This window comes from Dioscorea cayenensis, chromosome 14, assembly GCF_009730915.1.
Source record: "Dioscorea cayenensis subsp. rotundata cultivar TDr96_F1 chromosome 14, TDr96_F1_v2_PseudoChromosome.rev07_lg8_w22 25.fasta, whole genome shotgun sequence".
NCBI classification, from domain to species: domain Eukaryota; kingdom Viridiplantae; phylum Streptophyta; class Magnoliopsida; order Dioscoreales; family Dioscoreaceae; genus Dioscorea; species Dioscorea cayenensis.
In genome coordinates this window covers 1,429,250-1,447,595 of record NC_052484.1, presented here as the reverse complement: position 1 = coordinate 1,447,595, position 18,346 = coordinate 1,429,250, and the positions used below count along the sequence as shown (strand labels likewise).

General features: G+C 34.6%; 3 protein-coding genes across 6 annotated transcripts; 1 reads left to right on the top strand and 2 right to left on the bottom strand.

The window, feature by feature from the left end:
• Positions 1 to 318: 318 nt before the first annotated feature.
• LOC120275248 (P-loop NTPase domain-containing protein LPA1-like) lies at positions 319 to 5,146 on the bottom strand. 3 transcript variants are annotated; one of them, XM_039281770.1, is made up of 7 exons: positions 4,784 to 5,146; positions 3,922 to 4,208; positions 3,182 to 3,263; positions 2,504 to 2,917; positions 1,625 to 2,323; positions 1,311 to 1,421; positions 319 to 990 (listed from the first exon to the last, which is right to left on the bottom strand). In XM_039281770.1, exons 1-7 carry the CDS (start codon positions 4,931 to 4,933, stop codon positions 715 to 717), a joined length of 2,019 nt encoding a protein of 672 aa, XP_039137704.1. In that variant the 5' UTR covers positions 4,934 to 5,146; the 3' UTR covers positions 319 to 714. The 3 variants fall into 3 exon arrangements, with proteins under 3 accessions (XP_039137704.1, XP_039137705.1, XP_039137706.1); XM_039281771.1 differs by having other exon boundaries at positions 2,504 to 2,914; XM_039281772.1 differs by lacking the exon at positions 319 to 990 and having other exon boundaries at positions 1,323 to 1,392.
• A 6,159-nt stretch (positions 5,147 to 11,305) lies between these two features.
• Positions 11,306 to 13,807, top strand: LOC120275653 ((R)-specific enoyl-CoA hydratase). 2 transcript variants are annotated; one of them, XM_039282292.1, is made up of 4 exons: positions 11,306 to 11,599; positions 13,205 to 13,320; positions 13,404 to 13,519; positions 13,624 to 13,807. In XM_039282292.1, exons 1-3 carry the CDS (start codon positions 11,315 to 11,317, stop codon positions 13,498 to 13,500), a joined length of 498 nt encoding a protein of 165 aa, XP_039138226.1. In that variant the 5' UTR covers positions 11,306 to 11,314; the 3' UTR covers positions 13,501 to 13,519; positions 13,624 to 13,807. The 2 variants fall into 2 exon arrangements, with proteins under 2 accessions (XP_039138226.1, XP_039138225.1); XM_039282291.1 differs by having other exon boundaries at positions 13,591 to 13,807.
• A 451-nt stretch (positions 13,808 to 14,258) lies between these two features.
• On the bottom strand, positions 14,259 to 17,430 carry LOC120275652 (ruBisCO large subunit-binding protein subunit alpha-like). Its single transcript, XM_039282290.1, has 8 exons — positions 17,279 to 17,430; positions 16,978 to 17,164; positions 16,776 to 16,897; positions 16,045 to 16,252; positions 15,741 to 15,886; positions 15,344 to 15,650; positions 14,794 to 15,245; positions 14,259 to 14,723 (listed from the first exon to the last, which is right to left on the bottom strand). Exons 1-8 carry the CDS (start codon positions 17,333 to 17,335, stop codon positions 14,436 to 14,438), a joined length of 1,767 nt encoding a protein of 588 aa, XP_039138224.1. The 5' UTR covers positions 17,336 to 17,430; the 3' UTR covers positions 14,259 to 14,435.
• Between the last annotated feature and the right edge of the window lie 916 nt (positions 17,431 to 18,346).

The window sequence follows — 18,346 nt, the reverse complement described above, 5'->3', positions numbered from 1 at the left end:
ATCTAAGAATGTTCCTAAATTTGAAATCTAATAGATCCATTCATGAAGAATTTGGAATAGTTTCATATAGTATTATACAGTAATTATAACCTGTAAATTTACATAGTATTTCTATTAAAAAAAAAACTGTTGAATCATTATCTAACAACTGTAAACAAATATCATGTGCATATGCAGATGACTTAAATCCATATATATATTTTGATAACTTTCATCCATGAATTACACAAAAATGATTCATTTTTTATCCTATAAAAATATAAACATTGCAAATATATTCACTTTGGTCATGACCATAGAAACATGTTTATTTTGCCCTTTTTTTGGCTCCTAAATGAATACATCATTAAGGTGCACTTTTGATAATTCATAAATATAGCTTTAAAACTACTTCCACACTTTCATACATCCAACTAAATAAACACACATTTCATAGTTCCAAACCAAAGGTATAGATCTATCAATATATATATATATATATAAAGACTCCCTAAAATAAGCATCAATGATGAATTAGCCCAACACTGAGCATTCCAAAGAGCTTATCCTAAAGTTTCAGCAAAAATCTAAAAGTATCAGCATTCTCCAAATAGGAAGAGCATTCTTGGAATCTTTCCTGTTGTCTTACAAATTGTACACCAAGAATGCAAATTTTAACCTCCAATGCAATGCTCAACTTGAAGATCTTGTCAGTGAGGTTTTTGTTTTGGGTAACTATTCTTGTGTGTTTGAAAGAATTGACCCGAAAAAGAGCTGACCGAGACTTTGCAGCTGAGGTGGTTTCCTTCTATCAGAAATCAAAGACAAATATTTCCCGGTTAGATTATTTCCCAAATTCAGTGGTAAATGATTCTCTGCCGGTTTGTTATCATCTTTCAGCTTCTTTTTGTTATTTGGTTCCTTGTCATTGTCACACCAGCAGTCTTGCCTAGCTAGGTCCTCGTACTCCTCATCAGATTTGGTTGATTCCTCATCAACAGAACCTTCGATCTGAAATGCAAAAAGTTAATTCTATTGTCGATGACAATGTGAAACAGCAATTGCTTAGTAATGAATCTATCTTGAATTTAAAAACAGGTTGAATGAAGAAAAGCTTGACTTTGAAGATTTGCATATGTATCGCTAGAACATCATGAAAGTTACTACTGTTTATGAGTCGGTGATCTCACACGTCAGTTTGTATTAACAAAAGATTAATGCTATCTGTACAAAGAATTTCTGAATATACTTCCCATTCAGCAATCTATCTTGATATGTATTCTTGTTGGTAGGATTCATTTCATGGAGAATAAATAGTTTCAAGTCATTACCTCATCATGGATTTCATTCTGGCTTTCCTCACTCGAATACCCATCACTGTCTACGTCAGGTGGATCATCAGCTTCTTCTTCACTGCCAGACACAGATGATTCCTCCTTTAGCTGAAACAATTAACAAATCAGAATAATTCATACACATTCAAAGAATTAGGAAGAAACAAAAATGTAAATACTATAGATTTTCAACAACCAAGTACAGAATGGAAAGGGCCAGAGTTTTTATTGTAATTTTAAGATTAGCATTATTCCCGACATTATCTGAATCATTTCTATAACAAAAACTATCTGAATGGACCTAACTGTACCTTTTTAGCTGATCCAGTTGATATTCTAGGAGAGCTGCAACAGGAAGAAAAGTATCTGCTGCCATTGTCAGTGGCTTCAAAGCTCAGGTCATCGACAGTGCCAGAGTGACTGGTTCCACCAGACTCACTTGGCCAAGCACTGATCCCAAAATTACCAAACTGGAGATTAACTGGCTCTGCCTTCCCAATCTGTAAAGAATCACACATAGGACCTCCAAGAAATGTTTCACCAACTGCCCAAGTTTTTGCAACAGAACCATCTGTATTAACAAGAGCCATCAGATGCCTAGAGGATCCCATCCTCTGTATCAACTGAAACATCCCTTTAGAATTCAGCGAGTTTGCTGCACACTGATTTCTATACTCTTCTTCTATTACAGATACTGTGTTTGTAATTGAGTCATAAAACGCTTCTCCAGCCTCTCGTCTTCGTAAGCAGCTGAAGACTGTGGCATGAATTGCAGCCACACTCCGGTCAACATTAGTGTTATTTATTTTTGGCACCAAATGTTTATCAGCTCGATTGCAGAGATATTCTTGAATTGCTCTGATGTTCCGGATGTACTTAACATATTTGTTTTTTGCAGGATCCAGTGTCATGTATTTGGCACGTACTGCAAACCTCTCCATATGTTTGCCTTCATTTGTGATATGAACCATAAATGGTATTATTGAAGGATGCTTCTTCATGAGCCCCATCTGCCAGATTAAATGAAACTTATCATTTGAAAGACAATACTCCAACAGAAAAAAGCATGGTACATTAACAAAATAACAATCCATTAAGCAATGCAAAGTTAAGAGGAATGTGGGTTTGTGCTGCTATGGTACATTATTTCCATAATTTAGCTATAATAGAATAGGTCAGCAGGCACTCACCACAAAATTTAGGCTCAAGTGCACACCTTCAACAACAGCAGACTCTTTACGCTCTTCCCATGCAGTAATTAGCCGATCAAGGCTGTCAATAACCATTTCACTTTGTGCTTTGAACCCCTCAATAGCCATTTGTTTTCTGCCAATCAACTCAGTCCCTAAGCCTGTATTAAACAATTTGTTATCATGCTTTCCATTTAAAGCATCATCAAGCGACTCTTCTTGGAAAGTAGCTTTGGTCTTTTTGGCTTTTCTTTTAGCCTTTGCTTCTGCTACTGCCATTGGATCTAAGCATTCACCAGCATGATACGTTGAAGCCCACAACAATGGATTATGTTTTTCATCAACAAAGCTCCTCATCATGTGGCGAATTGAATCAGTCGAAATTACAGTAGTGATGTCCAATCTACTTCCCTGCTTGAAAAAATCAATTCTAAGTCTATTTTGAAGCTAACCAGAAGTAAAAGGCTATATCAGATCATTTGTATAATCACATACTATCATTGAAGATAAATAATAATGTACATACTAGATGGATACCAGTGGATGAATAATAAATAAAATTAGGATACAGTACTAAAAAAGTTCCTTAATAAAAGAAAAAATGATATATCATCATTTGGTCCAACAACCACAAAAGTTAGGTGGGAAGCAGATATATTTGTTCATGCCAAGAAGTACCAGAAGAGCGGATAGAGTAGATTTGCCACACCCACTCGTGCCACACAAAAGTATCGTTACAGACTCCTTCCTTTCCCTAATTCTATAAAAAGGAGGTATATGTGATTAGAGAAGAACAGCTGCACAATAGAAGAAGTTCATAAATTAAATTCTTTCTCAGATTCTAAAATAAAAAGGAAAGAGAGACTTAGGATTAAAAAACAACAGAGATATCTAATGCAATAACAAGCATGGCAACACTGCAAATTGATCACCTTGAGCAAATAAATAACCACAAGCCATAAGATGAAAGCATTCAATCTAAAACCAGCTGTGCACAAAATTCAAAATATCTAACGAATGGGCCAGAGACAAATCAAAAAATACAAAAATGGAATCCAAATCAAAGTCTTCTTAAATCCATTACCCCGGAACAATAACACATGTTATTTATCTTATATAGTTGCCTTACATTCAAGTGCAAAGATTTGGAAAACATTTATTGTCAATAACAAAATCCTAAATATGGTGCAAAAAAGATGGGCAAAGAAATGAATTAGAAGACCTATGATACACAAAAAAGGGATCTAGTTCCCTTTTGATTATAGCAAGTAATTCACTAATTTACTATAAGAAGAGATACTTTTACTTTAGGTGTACTAATCCACCTCACAGAAGAAAATTAACTTTATAGATTTTCTTTGTCAAAATTTATCAGAAGACGGACCCGCATTATCTTGACAATGAATAAAATGCTCTACCTGCATGCCAGCATCAAGTCAGCCCTCTGATTCGGGCCTACATATTTGTATTCTGCGAGAGCATCACAAATAACCTTCAAGAAGGTGTCTCTCATAACAACTACTGTTGTAAGCCTTTTGTACAGCTCAAAGGGTATCTTTGAAGCTGTCTCCGTATTCCTTTGTGAAGGATTCATAACCTCTTCCTGATCAATACAAAGAGATTGGCCCCAGTAGCTTCCATCACTAAAAGGACCTTTCATAGCAGAGCACTCACTTCCCATAACCTCATATACTCTTCTGCTAATCTGTGCAAAGAAGCATGATTTCTCATCTTATACATATGTCAAATAAGGAGACTTCTAAGCAATTCCAAATTCAAACCAAGTTGTATACACCCATGCACAGCACGCAATTGGAACATACAACAATTGTAGGAGAAACTCACAAAACAAACAAGCTCAAGAGTAGAAAATGTACTAAATTCATTGTGTTCAAATCTAACATAAATATGCCATAAATTGCTCAAGAGAAAATCTAGAATATATCTAAATTAATTCAAAGAGAGAAGAATCACAATTCTTCAAAATCATTGTGGTACTATACTCAAAGACCCAACCACTTGAAAAAACAGGAAGAAGAATCAACAGAGAACTATGAAAGAAAACCAAAGTTAATCTCTTTCATGACTCCAATTTCAACATCACCAACGTAGCATACTTTCACTAATATGAACAAAAAGAGATTTTTGAGCTACTAATAACTAAATCCATCATTAATGAAGACCCAATTAGAAATGAAAACAAACAAAAGAGCAGCACTGAATCATCAATCTCAAAAAGTCCAAAAAAACAAAGCATAAAATCACAAGACGAACAGAAACCTTGAATGCGTGGCGAGGCTTGCAACCCATGAGCTGCAGAGTGCTCTGAATCACAGGCCGGGTGTACCTAAACGACAACGGCTTCAGACCCTTGTTCCTCTCCCTTTCATCCACCACCACTATATACAAAAGCTTCACTCCACTCTCCATCCCTAAAACCAACCAGATCTCACCAAAGACTACGATTTCTCACCTAAATCCATAGAAGAGATCAAAATCCAGAGTTCAAGAGGCAATGCAGGAAGGGGAAGCTCTGGAACTAGGGTTAGGGATCGTGAGAGAGGAACAGAAGGGGTTCGCTACGCCATCGCCAAGGCTTCCACCATGACTTCGCCGCCATGAATGCCCTGCTTTGAGCTCTGTTTCGCGCTTTCGTGTTTAGATAACATTTTCCATTTCAATACTCTGAAAATATTGAAAACATTTATTTGTTTTACCCCCCTCAAATTTTCAATTTTACTTTTAAGTTCCCAATATTATCAAGTACCCAACTTTTTCTTTTGTATTTAATGCTTAATTTTTAAGAATAATTAGTAATAATAAATATTTCATCACTTGTTAAAAAATAATTTTTATCTTAAAATATTATTTTTTATTAGTGTCTCCAGCTTTATATATAAACCATTTGTCATTTGCAGACATATGACTAATATGAATAAAAAATGATGTAAATAAAAGTGGATGGGTAAAATTTATTTTATTATTGTTGTGATGAAGATTGGATAGTTACGATAAAAATATTATTTATTCTATTTTTTACTGAGCTACTGTGAGTACTATTCGCCAGTGAGGTGTCGCGGTTGGTGTGAAGCTTTAATTTTCCAGATCTAGAACATGAGAAAGTTTTATGTCATGGAGGATGGAGGGTATAATGGTATTTTTACGACTAAGAAAACCCAAGCCTCTCAAAATTCTCAAGAGTGACAAACACCCAAGTTAGTAATCCCAATCCCATAAAATTTTGTTGTTCACTCCTAAGCTAGTTATCAAATGTGGGAGTGGAATTCCTGGGTGCTTGTGATTCCTACTCCCAAGGCATCAATCCAGCATGCAAACACTACCTTAATACTGTTTATAGGACTCTTTAAAAAAACACTGATTATATAATGAATGTGTTAATTGTTTGATTCAAATCCAACGGTTGAGAAAAAAGATGTTTATAAATAAATTATCTATGGGTGTCTATAATACCAAAATGGTAAAAAGGAAGAGTTTTTAATATAGTTGAGTAATATGATAGCATCTAAGGAACTATGCTTTTGGAAAGATTTTTTTTATATATATAAACCAGTGACACATATAAAGAATTATGTTTTTTTCAAATAAAATAAAATAAAATAAAGAATTATTTTTATTAAATAAATATATACATAAAGAAATTAAGAAAAGTATTTATTTGGAATTTTATTCATAAAAATGAATAGATATTTATATCACATCAAAAAAGGCATTTGCTTTGCAAGCCACTTGCGAAGAGTACATTTAATAATTATTTAAGTAATAGGTTTAAAATTTTTAAAAATAAAAAATTCTGAATATATTTTTATAGATTTTGTGTTTTTTCCTCAAAAATCAATTCAATTAAATATTTAAATTTAATAGAGAAAAGGACATTGAAAGTGGATGTTATTTTCATATTTTGAACAGCAATTTGAGAAAGAGTTCACATCTTCTCCTTTTTAGATAATTATGAATTCCATTTAGAGATTTCTTTTATTAAAAAATAACAAATAAGGCTCACTATCTACCATTTTTAGTGCTTTGACTCAACTTTAAATTGATGCCTTCTTTTAATTTACAATTATTATGAATCAAATTTGTCTGCCATTTTTAGAAAGCATCGTATTCATATCAGTGCATATTTCTTTGAAATAAAATAACTTAAACCAAAATTTAATGTTTAGAGTTTTGTTTTTTTTAAAAAAAATTAATTATAGGTCTCTGAAAATTTCAAAACTTCCCAAACATTCCCTGATATTTAAATTTTCTAGACAATTCTTTTTTTCAAATTACTTTATTGTCAGTCACTCTAGCTCATTTCGTCAGTTTATTCTATTTTATAACATGTATTTCCGAGCAATACTATTCCATCTGAATATCTTTTCTGAATTCATTACGAGAATGATGTGGCATTCTTGTCACTAATGACGTGATGCCCATGTCATACCTAGGGACGGAACCAAAGGGGGGCTAGCGGGGGCTTCAGCCCCCCCTCCCCGGCCCAGGCGATCTCTTCATCGAGATGACGGAACCAGCCCCTCCTCAATCGGTTGCCCCCTTGCCCCTGGCCACCATCCTTCCGGCCAGCAACGCCATGGATCCTACCATCAAATCATGGTTGTCCTGCAATTCTACAAACATCTTTCCACGAGGTTAGGGATAACACATGCGACCATGCGAGATACACTCCTCCGGTAATCTACTGAAATCCACCATCATCGCCGCCCTATCTCCCACCCTCTCAGGCGATTCTCAGGGTGAAGGCCATGAGAACGAGGACGCATGGTGGAACTATTCATCACCAAAAGCCTGTGAGTGAATGAATGAAGACACCTCATTTAAAGATGGCAAATAAATTTAAATATATAATTTCAAGAGATTTTTACATGACACCCTTGAATAATAGCGAAATTTCTTACATACTCTTTCATTTTTTTAAGTTTTTTGTATTTAATATTTTAAAGAAAGATAATCTAGTGACTCAATTCTTAGTTATGTGTTTATAAATTTTTTTTTGTTTATTTATTATATAATATAAGGTTAGGTTGGGAATTTTTTTAAAGATTGCATGTTGCTCTTTGTTCTAAAAATTATTAAATTAAAGCAATTCAACTGGTGAGGATTAGTCTCATCTTTGTTCTATCTTAACTACCATAGAACCGTGTCCGTGAGATCATCTATCTATTTTTAAATTGGATTCAAATGGTTGTTTTTTTTATTTTATCTATTTGCACAAATTTATTTCATAACATATAATATTAGGTATTAGCTTATTATTGTATGTTATTTTATTAAAAAAATAATTGATTAACAATTAACCATGTCGAAGCCAATAAAGCGATACCCTAGAGATGAAATGATTAAGTATCAACTCAAAATAATAAGCAAAAATGTCAAATAATAACTAGAAACTTAAATAACTAAGCGTTAACTCAAAGTAATAACTAGAAACTTAAACAATAGTTATGTTAAATTGTCACACTATTTTGTATTGGAAACAATTGTTATGTTAACTAAATTTTTATTATATTTTACCCTCAACCCCCTACCAATAAGTCTTGGTTCCATCACTGAATTTGACTATATATACATACAATTTGTGGGGATGTTGATATTTACCAAATCTTTTCTCTTTTCCTCCTCTTCTCTTTCTTTTCGTGGAGAAGGGCGTCGGAGAGAGAATGGAGGAGTAGAGGGGTAGGAGTGAGCGAGGAGGGAGAGATTGCAGATAACTTTTACACCATCAAATTAGGCATTTTTTTTTTCTAAATAATACATCAACCCTTAGATGGCCATCTAACGGCTGATGTGGGGACATCTTTAGAATTGAATTCTAGAGACGTCCTTGGGAGTTTGTGGGGGATTGTACTATATATATATCTATATAGTTTTGTACACCATTCAACTACAATACTACTTGGATGAAAATTCTTCACCATTGTATAAACCATTATCAACACCATTGGATTTCAATCCAACTGTTGACGATGAATGTTTTGTAGATATAATATCTACGAACATTTGTAGATGATGCGGGCACACACACACACACACACACACACACACATACACACATACACACTATATATATATATATATATATATATATCATACCTAATATTTCTTTCTTTCTCTAAATCTCATGAAACCCTAAAAAATTTGGGATGGATTTCCTGACTTGATCATCAAAGAAGCTCAGAGTATCTCTTTCTCTCAAATCTCATGACACCCTAGAAAAGGCATGGATCACCTGGCTCGATCATCGGAAAAGCTCAGTGTGAGCCTCACCCCTTAATTAAATCCTAGCCGTTGATGTGATTTTAATCCTAGATGTTCATTTTTTTTTTAGTTTTGAAACCCTAATAATCTCTTCACCTCCCTCGATTTTAGATCACTATTTATATATATATATATATAAGAGACCTAACCTCATCTCTTTCTCTCACGGTTGGTGTCGGCGGCGAGAACGGGAGAAGGGTCTCATCGTCAAGGTTTTGTTTTACTGTTATTATTGAGGTAAGGTTCTGAGTTATTTTGTTTTTGCTCTTTCTTATGCTTGTTTGTGACGTGTTACTAGTTATGGTTATGGTTTGGTGAGAGGATTGGATTTATTTGATGATAAAATTAAGAAATTCATATTAGCATAGCAGAAACCCCTCTTTCGATTTTAGAGATCTTAGAGGCCAAATTTGGAGGATAGTAAAATAAGAAACTTGTAGAGATCGATGTTGGCTAAGTACCTGCATAATTTCAGAATTTTTACTTAAGTATCCTATAAATTATAAGTTTTAGATGCAGGTGACGCGGACAGGATTTTTTGTGCTGCCCATGAACAGGTTTTGATTAATTTCATGGTTGTAAGTTCTGATTTAGATTTAGATTTATATACTAAAGTTATAGAGGACAATTTTATATTTGACTCTGCAAAATTTCAAAATTTTTAGTCATGAAAATTGTGAGATATGATCAGATTTCTATAGGTGTGCTCAATAATATTTCTGCAAAAAGCATAAAGTTTGCTTAGCCAATTTGATGGTCTTGTAAATGGAATTTGGAGAAGAGTAATATAAAAAAGTTATAGAGTTTGATGTTTTCTAGATACATATAAAAATTTAGATTCTTTGGATGAGTAGTTTAAAAGTTATAGCATTATTAGTGTAGTTGTGCCAAATGATATTACTGTATAGAATCTAAAGTTTGTTTGGTGTTTCTCATGGTCTTAGATGTTGTTTCTGGTATAGCATAAAATAAGAAAGTGATGCATTACTGAGTTATCTGATTGCACGTAAAATATTATTGCTTTTGAAGTTTTATATTAAGAGATATTTATATTTGAAAGGGATATATCTGAATTATAAGCCTGCAGAAATAGTTGGAGATTCAATTGAATGTTATAAATTGTGTAGTACTCTAAGTTGTGTGAATTTCGGATATGTTATAGTGTTAGGTGTCTACTTTTCTTTGAATTTTGGAAATTGTGATTTGGAAAAGTGTATGTAAAGTTATGAGGGTTTTAGTACTCATTGATCATGTTGGAATTATTGATATGGCTTTTAGAGTGAGTAATTGCTATTGTACCCTCGCAATAATCAATATTTAGGAGTGTAGAATAATAGTTTGAACTTTTTGCATTTGTACCCTTTTAAAAATATTTTTCTTTAATACTATTGATTGTTAGCCTCGATTTGTTATTTGAAAGCTAATAAGGTCCATAGAGCTGGGTTCGGGGCATGACACTCAGGATATATCTTTCTCTCAAATCTTATGAAACCCTAGAAATTGGAGATGGATCACCGGCGTGCCGGCTCGACCGTTGGAGAAACTCAGAATATACCTTTTTCTCTCAAATTTCATGAAACTCTAGAACAGGAATGGATTGCCGGCGTGCCTAAGAAGCTCAAAATATATTTCTTTCAAATCTCATGAAACCCTAGAAATTGAGGATGGATCACCAGTACGCCGACTCTATCATTAGAGAAGCTTAGAATATATCTTTCTCTCAAATCTCATGAAACTCTAGAAATTGAGGATGGATCGCCGGCATGGCGGCTTAATTGTCGAAGAAGCTCAGAATATATATATCTCTTTCTCTCAAATCTCATGAAACCCTAGAAATTGGTGATAGATTTGTAGCTAGTCTTGCATCCACAAGAGAATCAGAAGCAGGGTGAGCCCGTCCGTTTGGCTCCGGCCTAGGTGACTTGATGGCGGGATCTTATTCACCTGAGAAGAGCTTTATTTTGGTTAAGGACGACACATCGATTGTCACATGGGCACCACGTAATTAGTGACAAGGATGCCACATCATTCGTTTAATAAGTTTGATAAAACTATTTAGTTGAAATAGCATTACTCTGTATTTCCTGCTTAATAAGCATATTTTTCGTTTAACATTGCGTGTTTACGTGTAGCCACGTAAGTTTCACTCAATATATTATGTTTCTATTTAAAAACTGAGAAGGAATTTCAGTTAATGTCAGGTACTTTTATAATAGAAGGAATTTAAAAATAAGATGTCAGAAAAATAGAGGTTCTTTTTTAAGAATACCTAAATTTAAATAGACAATTATAAGTGAAACTTTGAGTGACTTTTAGGTATTCCCAGTTAAAAAATAAAAACTAAATAATTAAATAGTAAATTATTAATATTAATAAACACTAACTGTTATTACATCCCCTGATTAAAATGTAAAGTTTTACACATAAACTCCTAAAAAAAATTGTAATTAAGTATTCCGGTTCGGTTTGGTTCGGTTTTAGATGGGTTCGGTCTAAAACGTTCATTGAAGCAATAGAGTTTTATCTCCCCGGATGATTCGGGGCATTTTGATTCGCGCCGCCGCCTTCTGCTCCACCGCCGGCGGCACGCCGGCGGCGCAGCGGCGGACGGGCATACTTGGCACCGGCGACGTGCTGAAGGAGATGAGGCGGTTCTCAGAGGCAGACGTTGCCAGGTTCGCGGAGGTGAGTGGCGATCGGAATCCCGTCCACTTCGATCCCGATTTCGCCCTCTCCGCCGCGGGCTTCTCCGGCGGCCGCATTGTTCATGGGATGCTTGTCGCTTCCCTCTTCCCATCCATCATCGCTTCTCACTTCGTAATCTCTCTATCTCTCTTTCTCTTTGATTTTCTCTGTTTCAATCTTTGGGATTTTTTTAGTATATTTATTATCTCTTCTAATGAATAAGTAATGTTTTTGATTCATTAGATGTAGAAATTTAGCATGAATTTATGAATTTGTTTGTGTTTTTATAGGAAATTTGAAGAAATAATTATGATTTAGGGCATTTGATGAATGAATAAAAGAATGAATCTGTTTTGATGAATTAAGTAAAGATTGATGCTTTAGATTTAGAAATATAGCATGGATTTATCTTTTTTGTTTTTTTAGTGAATATGAACAAATATTTATGATTTAGGGCATTGATGAATGAATAAGAGAATGATCTCTTGTGATGAATAAGCAAAGACATGCTTTTGATGCCTTAGATTTAGAAACATAGCTTGAATGTATCTTTTTGGTTAGCACATATGAACAGATATTTATTGTTTGATGAATGAATAAAGTAAAGGTTTTGTTTTTGTGTGGGAATGTAGCATGAATTTTTACCTTTTTAGGAAATATGAACACAGATTTATGATTTAGGGCATTGATGAATGAATAAGAGAATGAATCTCTTTTGATGAATTAAGATTGATGTACTAGATTTAGAAATATAGCATGGATTTATCTTTCTTTTTAGCGAATATGAACAAATATTTATGATTTAGAGCATTTGATGAATGTATAAGAGAATTATCTCTTGTGATGAATAAGTAAAGACATGCTTTTGATGCCTTAGATTTAGTAATATATAGCTTTGAATGTATCTTTTTGGTTAGCACATATGAACAAAAATTTATGGTTTGGTGAATGAATAAAGGAAAGATTTTGTTTTTGTGTTAGATTTAGAAATATAGCATGGGTTTCTCTGTTTTAAGTGAATATTAACAAATATTTATGGTTTAGGGCATTGATAAATGAATAAGAGAAAAGATTTTGTTTGTGCATTAGATTTGGAAATACAGCATGAATTTATCTGTTCTTTAGCGAATATGAACAAATATTTATGGATTAGGGCATTGATGAATGACTTTAAAAAAGGGGCTTTTGTTTGTAAATTAGATTTAGAAATATGGCAATGGTGTTTGCTTGGAACTGTCTTCAATTGTTAAACTGCCATGCCAAGTTGGAAATTGAATGCATTTATTTGTTTTTCTTATATATTTTGTTGACAAACATGAATAAATTTTGTGGTTGAATGATGAAGTTGCTTAATTGGTGCTCTTTATGGTTAAGAGATGAGAAGAAGTGCTCTATGTTGTTCATAAGAGATCTTGTTGGGTCTTAGTAGTTATTTAAGTCATTGATGAATGCATAAAAGAACTATAGGAGTGATATTTGTTCGGAACTCGTCTTCAATTGTTAAATTGCCAAACTATTGAATTTATCTGTATTGGTTGTGTTACATTGTTTGCAGTGAAACTGATGAAGTTTCTCAATTGATGCTTTTGACATTATTATTGGAGATGAGAATCTATACTGTTTATTCTGTTTAGTATTGTTTATCATTTATACTAAAAATGCAATTGCACATTGTTAGTGTCATATATTATTGCTACGACATTGTTACTGATCTTGATTTTCGTGATCTTGTAAAAGCCTGGAGCAATATATGTTTCTCAGACTCTACAGTTCAAATTGCCAGTTTACATTGACGACGAGGTTGTTGCTAAAGTGCAAGCTTTGAGTGTAAGGGAACACAAGCAAAGGTTCATGTATGTTGCACCACCTCTTACTTCATAGTTATCGATGGATCGTTATCTTTCCTCTAGGGTATTCTTATTTATTCACATGGCAGAGTGAAATTCACGACGAAATGCTTTACAAACATAGAACAGCTTGTCATTGATGGTGAAGCCACTGCCATTCTACCAACATTAGCTCATAACCGATAAACATCGGCGAACAATTCCGGTACTGAAAATTCCTTCTCTTTGCATGTTTTTGCACATTGTATCTCCCATAGTTTTTATTTGCCTTTGCAGGAACAAAAAGTTAACCATTTACAATGCTTTCAGACTTTCATCTCTTGGCACTCTTGCTTCATTTGGAGAATAGCATGTGTTTAAATTTCATAAGAAGCAAACTTTGTGACAAAGCACAGAGTTTTGGTTTATTTGATGTATTGTATGGTTAGACTATTCTGAGCAACAATGTATGCAATAACATTGATTAATGTAAACATGATCTTCAGTTTTCCAAGTGATCATTCCATGGGCATATATATAATTCAGAGATCTGGTCAGAAGAATTAGGGTTATGTATATAGTATTGAGGTGGATTAACCATTTATTTATTATCATTAATAATAAGTAAAAAATAAATCAAATTAATTTATGCACACTCTTAAACATGTAGCATTTCATTTATAAGTTGTTTAACTTGTTACAATTTTTTCTACTTTAAATTGTAATTATTTGTTAAATTTTAAAACATATTTATTTATAAATATTATACTTGAAAATATTATTAGCTACAAGTTGTATCTGTGAACATCAATCTCAATTTTTAAATGTATAAAAAAGTGGTAAATTAGATCTGATATTTCATAAATTATTTTGAAGTAAAAATCCTAAAATTGATTGGAAATATTGATTAAACTGTTAAATTTGTTTGTGATTTGTAAAATCTTGCAGTCAATAACCTATTCAAGTAAAAGTTATAACAAAGTTATTCAGCATAATTTATAAAGGTAGCATTGTCTACATAAACAGAGCATTACAACACTACAACATGAAGAAAATTTCCCACAATCTCAACCAAACCATCATCTTTGAATTCATAATTCAAAATCTTAAAAAGATGAAGTAATGGTTGCTGCTGTGAATAATTAAACAGTAAGACCTTGGGGAGGAGCAGCCACAGGAGCTTTCCGCTTCGGCTTCTCGACAACAATTGCTTGTGTTGTCAGGACCATTCCTGCAACAGAGGCCGAGTTCTGCAATGCGCATCGGGCAACCTTGGCAGGATCGATCACACCAGATTCAACGAGGTTTTCATATTTATCGGTCATTGCATTGTAACCAACCTCCCACTGGTTCTCCTTGATCTTCTCGACAACAACTTCTCCTTCCACACCGGCATTGCGTGCAATCAAGGCTGCTGGTGCAACAAGTGCCTGCTCAATGAAAACCATTAGCAGTGCTTCTGGTTATAAAGTTTGAAAGCGATCAATAGAAAAGGCATACTTTTTGAATAATGTCAGCGCCTAGACGTTCGTCATCATCTTCGAGTGTGGCTTTAATAGAAGGAACACAAGTTGAGAGGTGAACATATGCTGCACCGCCACCGGGAACAATGCCTTCCTCAATGGCAGCGAAGGTTGCATTCTTTGCATCCTCAACTCGGAGCTTCCGATCTTCGAGTTCTGTCTCTGTTGCTGCACCAACTTTGATGACTGCCACACCACCAGAGAGTTTGGCAATCCTCTCTGCTAGCTTCTCAGAGTCGTACACAGAGTCTGTTTCAGCAAGTTCCTTCTTAATCTGCGTGATTCTGGCCTGGATTGCATCTTTGGTAGCCTCATCAGCGATAATGGTTGTAGAGTTCTGAGATATGGTGACCTTCCTAGCTGTGCCAAGCTGTTCATCTGACACATTCTCAATCAATAAACCAAGATCCTTCGCTTGGAACTCAGCTCCTAAATAAGTAAAAGATGAGAGTTGTAATTAGGTATGGCAAACATCTTGCATCGGTAAAATGATGTTAAATTATGACAAAATTTTCCAGGATGAATACCTGTCATAATTGCAATATCTTGAAGAAGGGCCTTCCGTCTGTCACCAAAGCCTGGAGCTTTGATAGCACAAACATTAAGGATACCACGGAGCTTATTCACAACAAGGGTTGCCAAAGCCTCACCGGCAACATCCTCAGCAATGATAAGCAAAGGAGATCTAAGTTGTGCGGCCTTTTCCAACAGAGGAATGATTTCCTTTACCGAAGAAATTTTCTGATCAGTCACTAGGACTCTGGCATTTTCAAATTCAACAAGCATTTTCTCAGTATTGTTGGCGAATTGTGGAGAGATATATCCTTTGTCAATCTGCAAGAAAAAATTAGAACTCATTCATCAGGATATCGATGGAACAAATGAAGGTGGAAGTGAACAAAAGGCCTCGAGAATACGACAAACCTCCATCCCTTCTTCAACATCTACACTAGTCTCAAATGAGGAAGAAGACTCAATAGACAGAACACCATCAGGACCAACTTTATCTATGGCATCAGCTATCATATTTCCAATAAACTCATCATTGCCAGCCGAAACAGAAGCAACGGCTGCAAAAGAACATAGGGCAATTTCATGTAATATCAAAAGAGCAATTAAATTAGAATGGCAATTATGAAGATTGTGACTATCATTGTTAACTACAAGATAGGAAAGGGTTGCACTCACAATGATGGCAATAAAACTCATAAGTAAAATCCTGTAATACCTTTAATATCACCACGCCCTTTGACAGGTCGAGCCCTTATTTCAAGCTCTTCCACCAGGCCCTGTACAGTCTTGTCAATTCCCTTCTTTAAGGATACAGGGTTTGCACCAGATGCAACACTCAGTAAGCCGAGCTTGATGATTTCGCGTGCAAGAACTGACGCGGTTGTGGTCCCATCACCAGCTGAGTCATTGGTCTTGCTGGCAACCTTACACATAAGACGAGCAAATTCCCGATTATTCAAAGCCTCAATATAGCAGAAAACAGTTTGGATCCAAAATCTCATGAACACATACAGAGTTGATGGGAACTCACATAACAATATAACCTAGCAATAGAAAGATGCAAAATTTGTGTTTCTAGTCTGTGATCTATACAAAACCAATGGAAAGTTTTGCTAGACTTGCACCTTTGCAGAGGTGGATTGAGCATCATGGTTAACGGTATAAAGAACTTTGGAACTTTCCACAAACCACATAGATCAAGACAATCTTCCAGTGGTCTATTTCTCATTAATATATGACAAAAAGGTCACATCTTTAGATTCTTTACAGCAAAAACTAACACCATGACAGATTTCAACAAGGTAGAGTTTGAACAAATACTTGACGAACAGCCAAAGTAACCGATCAAACTCTACGAGTTTTCCTATATCACAAAATTAGGCACAATAACTCTCAAAAGCAAACAAAAATGAAGCATAGAAACCAAAAAAGAAGAAATCTTTTCACCTCTCGGATCAAGGCTGCCCCAGCATTCTCCATCGGATGTGCAAGCTCAATAGCACGGGCAATCGTAACTCCATCATTGACCACTTTTGGGCTTCCAAATTCATCCAAAACCACATTTCTCCCTACAAAATCAACACAAATCATCATCAACCTGAAAAACCAAATTCCAGCAAAAAACCAAAAAGTGCAGTAAAAGGAATACCTCTAGGCCCGAGAGTGACCCCAACGGCATCAGCAAGCTTCTCCACACCCGCCTGCAGAGAACGCCTCGAGTTCTGATCAAATGCAATGTCTTTCGCCGCCGCACGCACCACCATCCTCTGCCATCCATTGCCGCGAACCAAACGCAACGGCACCTGCCCCACCCACCCCTTCCTCCTCAATCCTTCCTGCAATCAAAATCCAAACAGCTACAAACTTCTCAAAACCATCAAAAACTAGGGTTTTCACAACAAATCAAACAAAAACAAGAGGAAAAAGAGGAGAAAGAGATCGAAGCTGACCTGACGGTGGGTATGTCGGAAGATGGAGGCGGTGGAGATGGCGTTGGTGGTGGCCATTTGCGGGATCGAGATCTCAGAGAGGGACAGAGAGAAAGCGAGGGTGGAGAAGGGGTTTGGGTTTTTGTACACTAAGATCGGAAAAAGAGAAGACCGAAGTTTCTAGAAGTTTCCAGAAGCTCATGAATTTATATATATATATATAAAAGGTATTTCACCAATATCAGCCACACTGTAAAAAAGCTTGTAATGGTTCGAAATCGGTAAATTTATTACTTCTATTGTTCTTTTTTATTTGTAATGGTTAACCGAATCTCACATACGAAGAAATTTAGTTATTTTATAAAATTTTATAAAAAAAATATTTATCTTTCCAAAATTACCCCTAATTTATATCTTCACAATTCTTTCTTATTCCCTCCGTTCCTTTTTATCTGTGGTGAATAACTAAAACTCACATACTAAGAAAGTTAGTTATTTCACATAATTTAATAAAAAGTAGTTATCTTTCCAAAATTACACCTAATTTATATCTTGCATTTCTCTCATATTAAATCTCGAAGAGAATCGAATAGAAAGTCTAAGTAACTTTGGAAAAAAATAATAAATACTTCGATGTTCAAAAATAACGGATAAAAAGGAGCATATAGCGAATAAAAAGAACATAATCAAAAGAAAATGAATATTAATGTTAGAGGGTAATTTTTAGATAATAATAAGAAAATGACAAATACATAAATATGTAGCGATAAATAAAAAGGAGAATGTAGTATATCTCATGTCTTTTATCTGTCATTTCACATTTTTTTATCCGTCATTTTCAAATTTATATCAGTTATCCCCATCTAGTATATTCTTTTCTAATTCAGTCGAAAAAAAATGTGATTTATTATTAATCAAAAAATTATCTTTAATACTCTATTGAAATGCCCTCATATATATAGACATAATATTTGGTCATTGAGGATTTATTATTATTATTATTATTATTATTATTATTGTGAGGGAGGAAATGGGGATGTGCAAGTGTTTGTTGAATGCACCAAGCACACTTACCCAATACATGTGTGA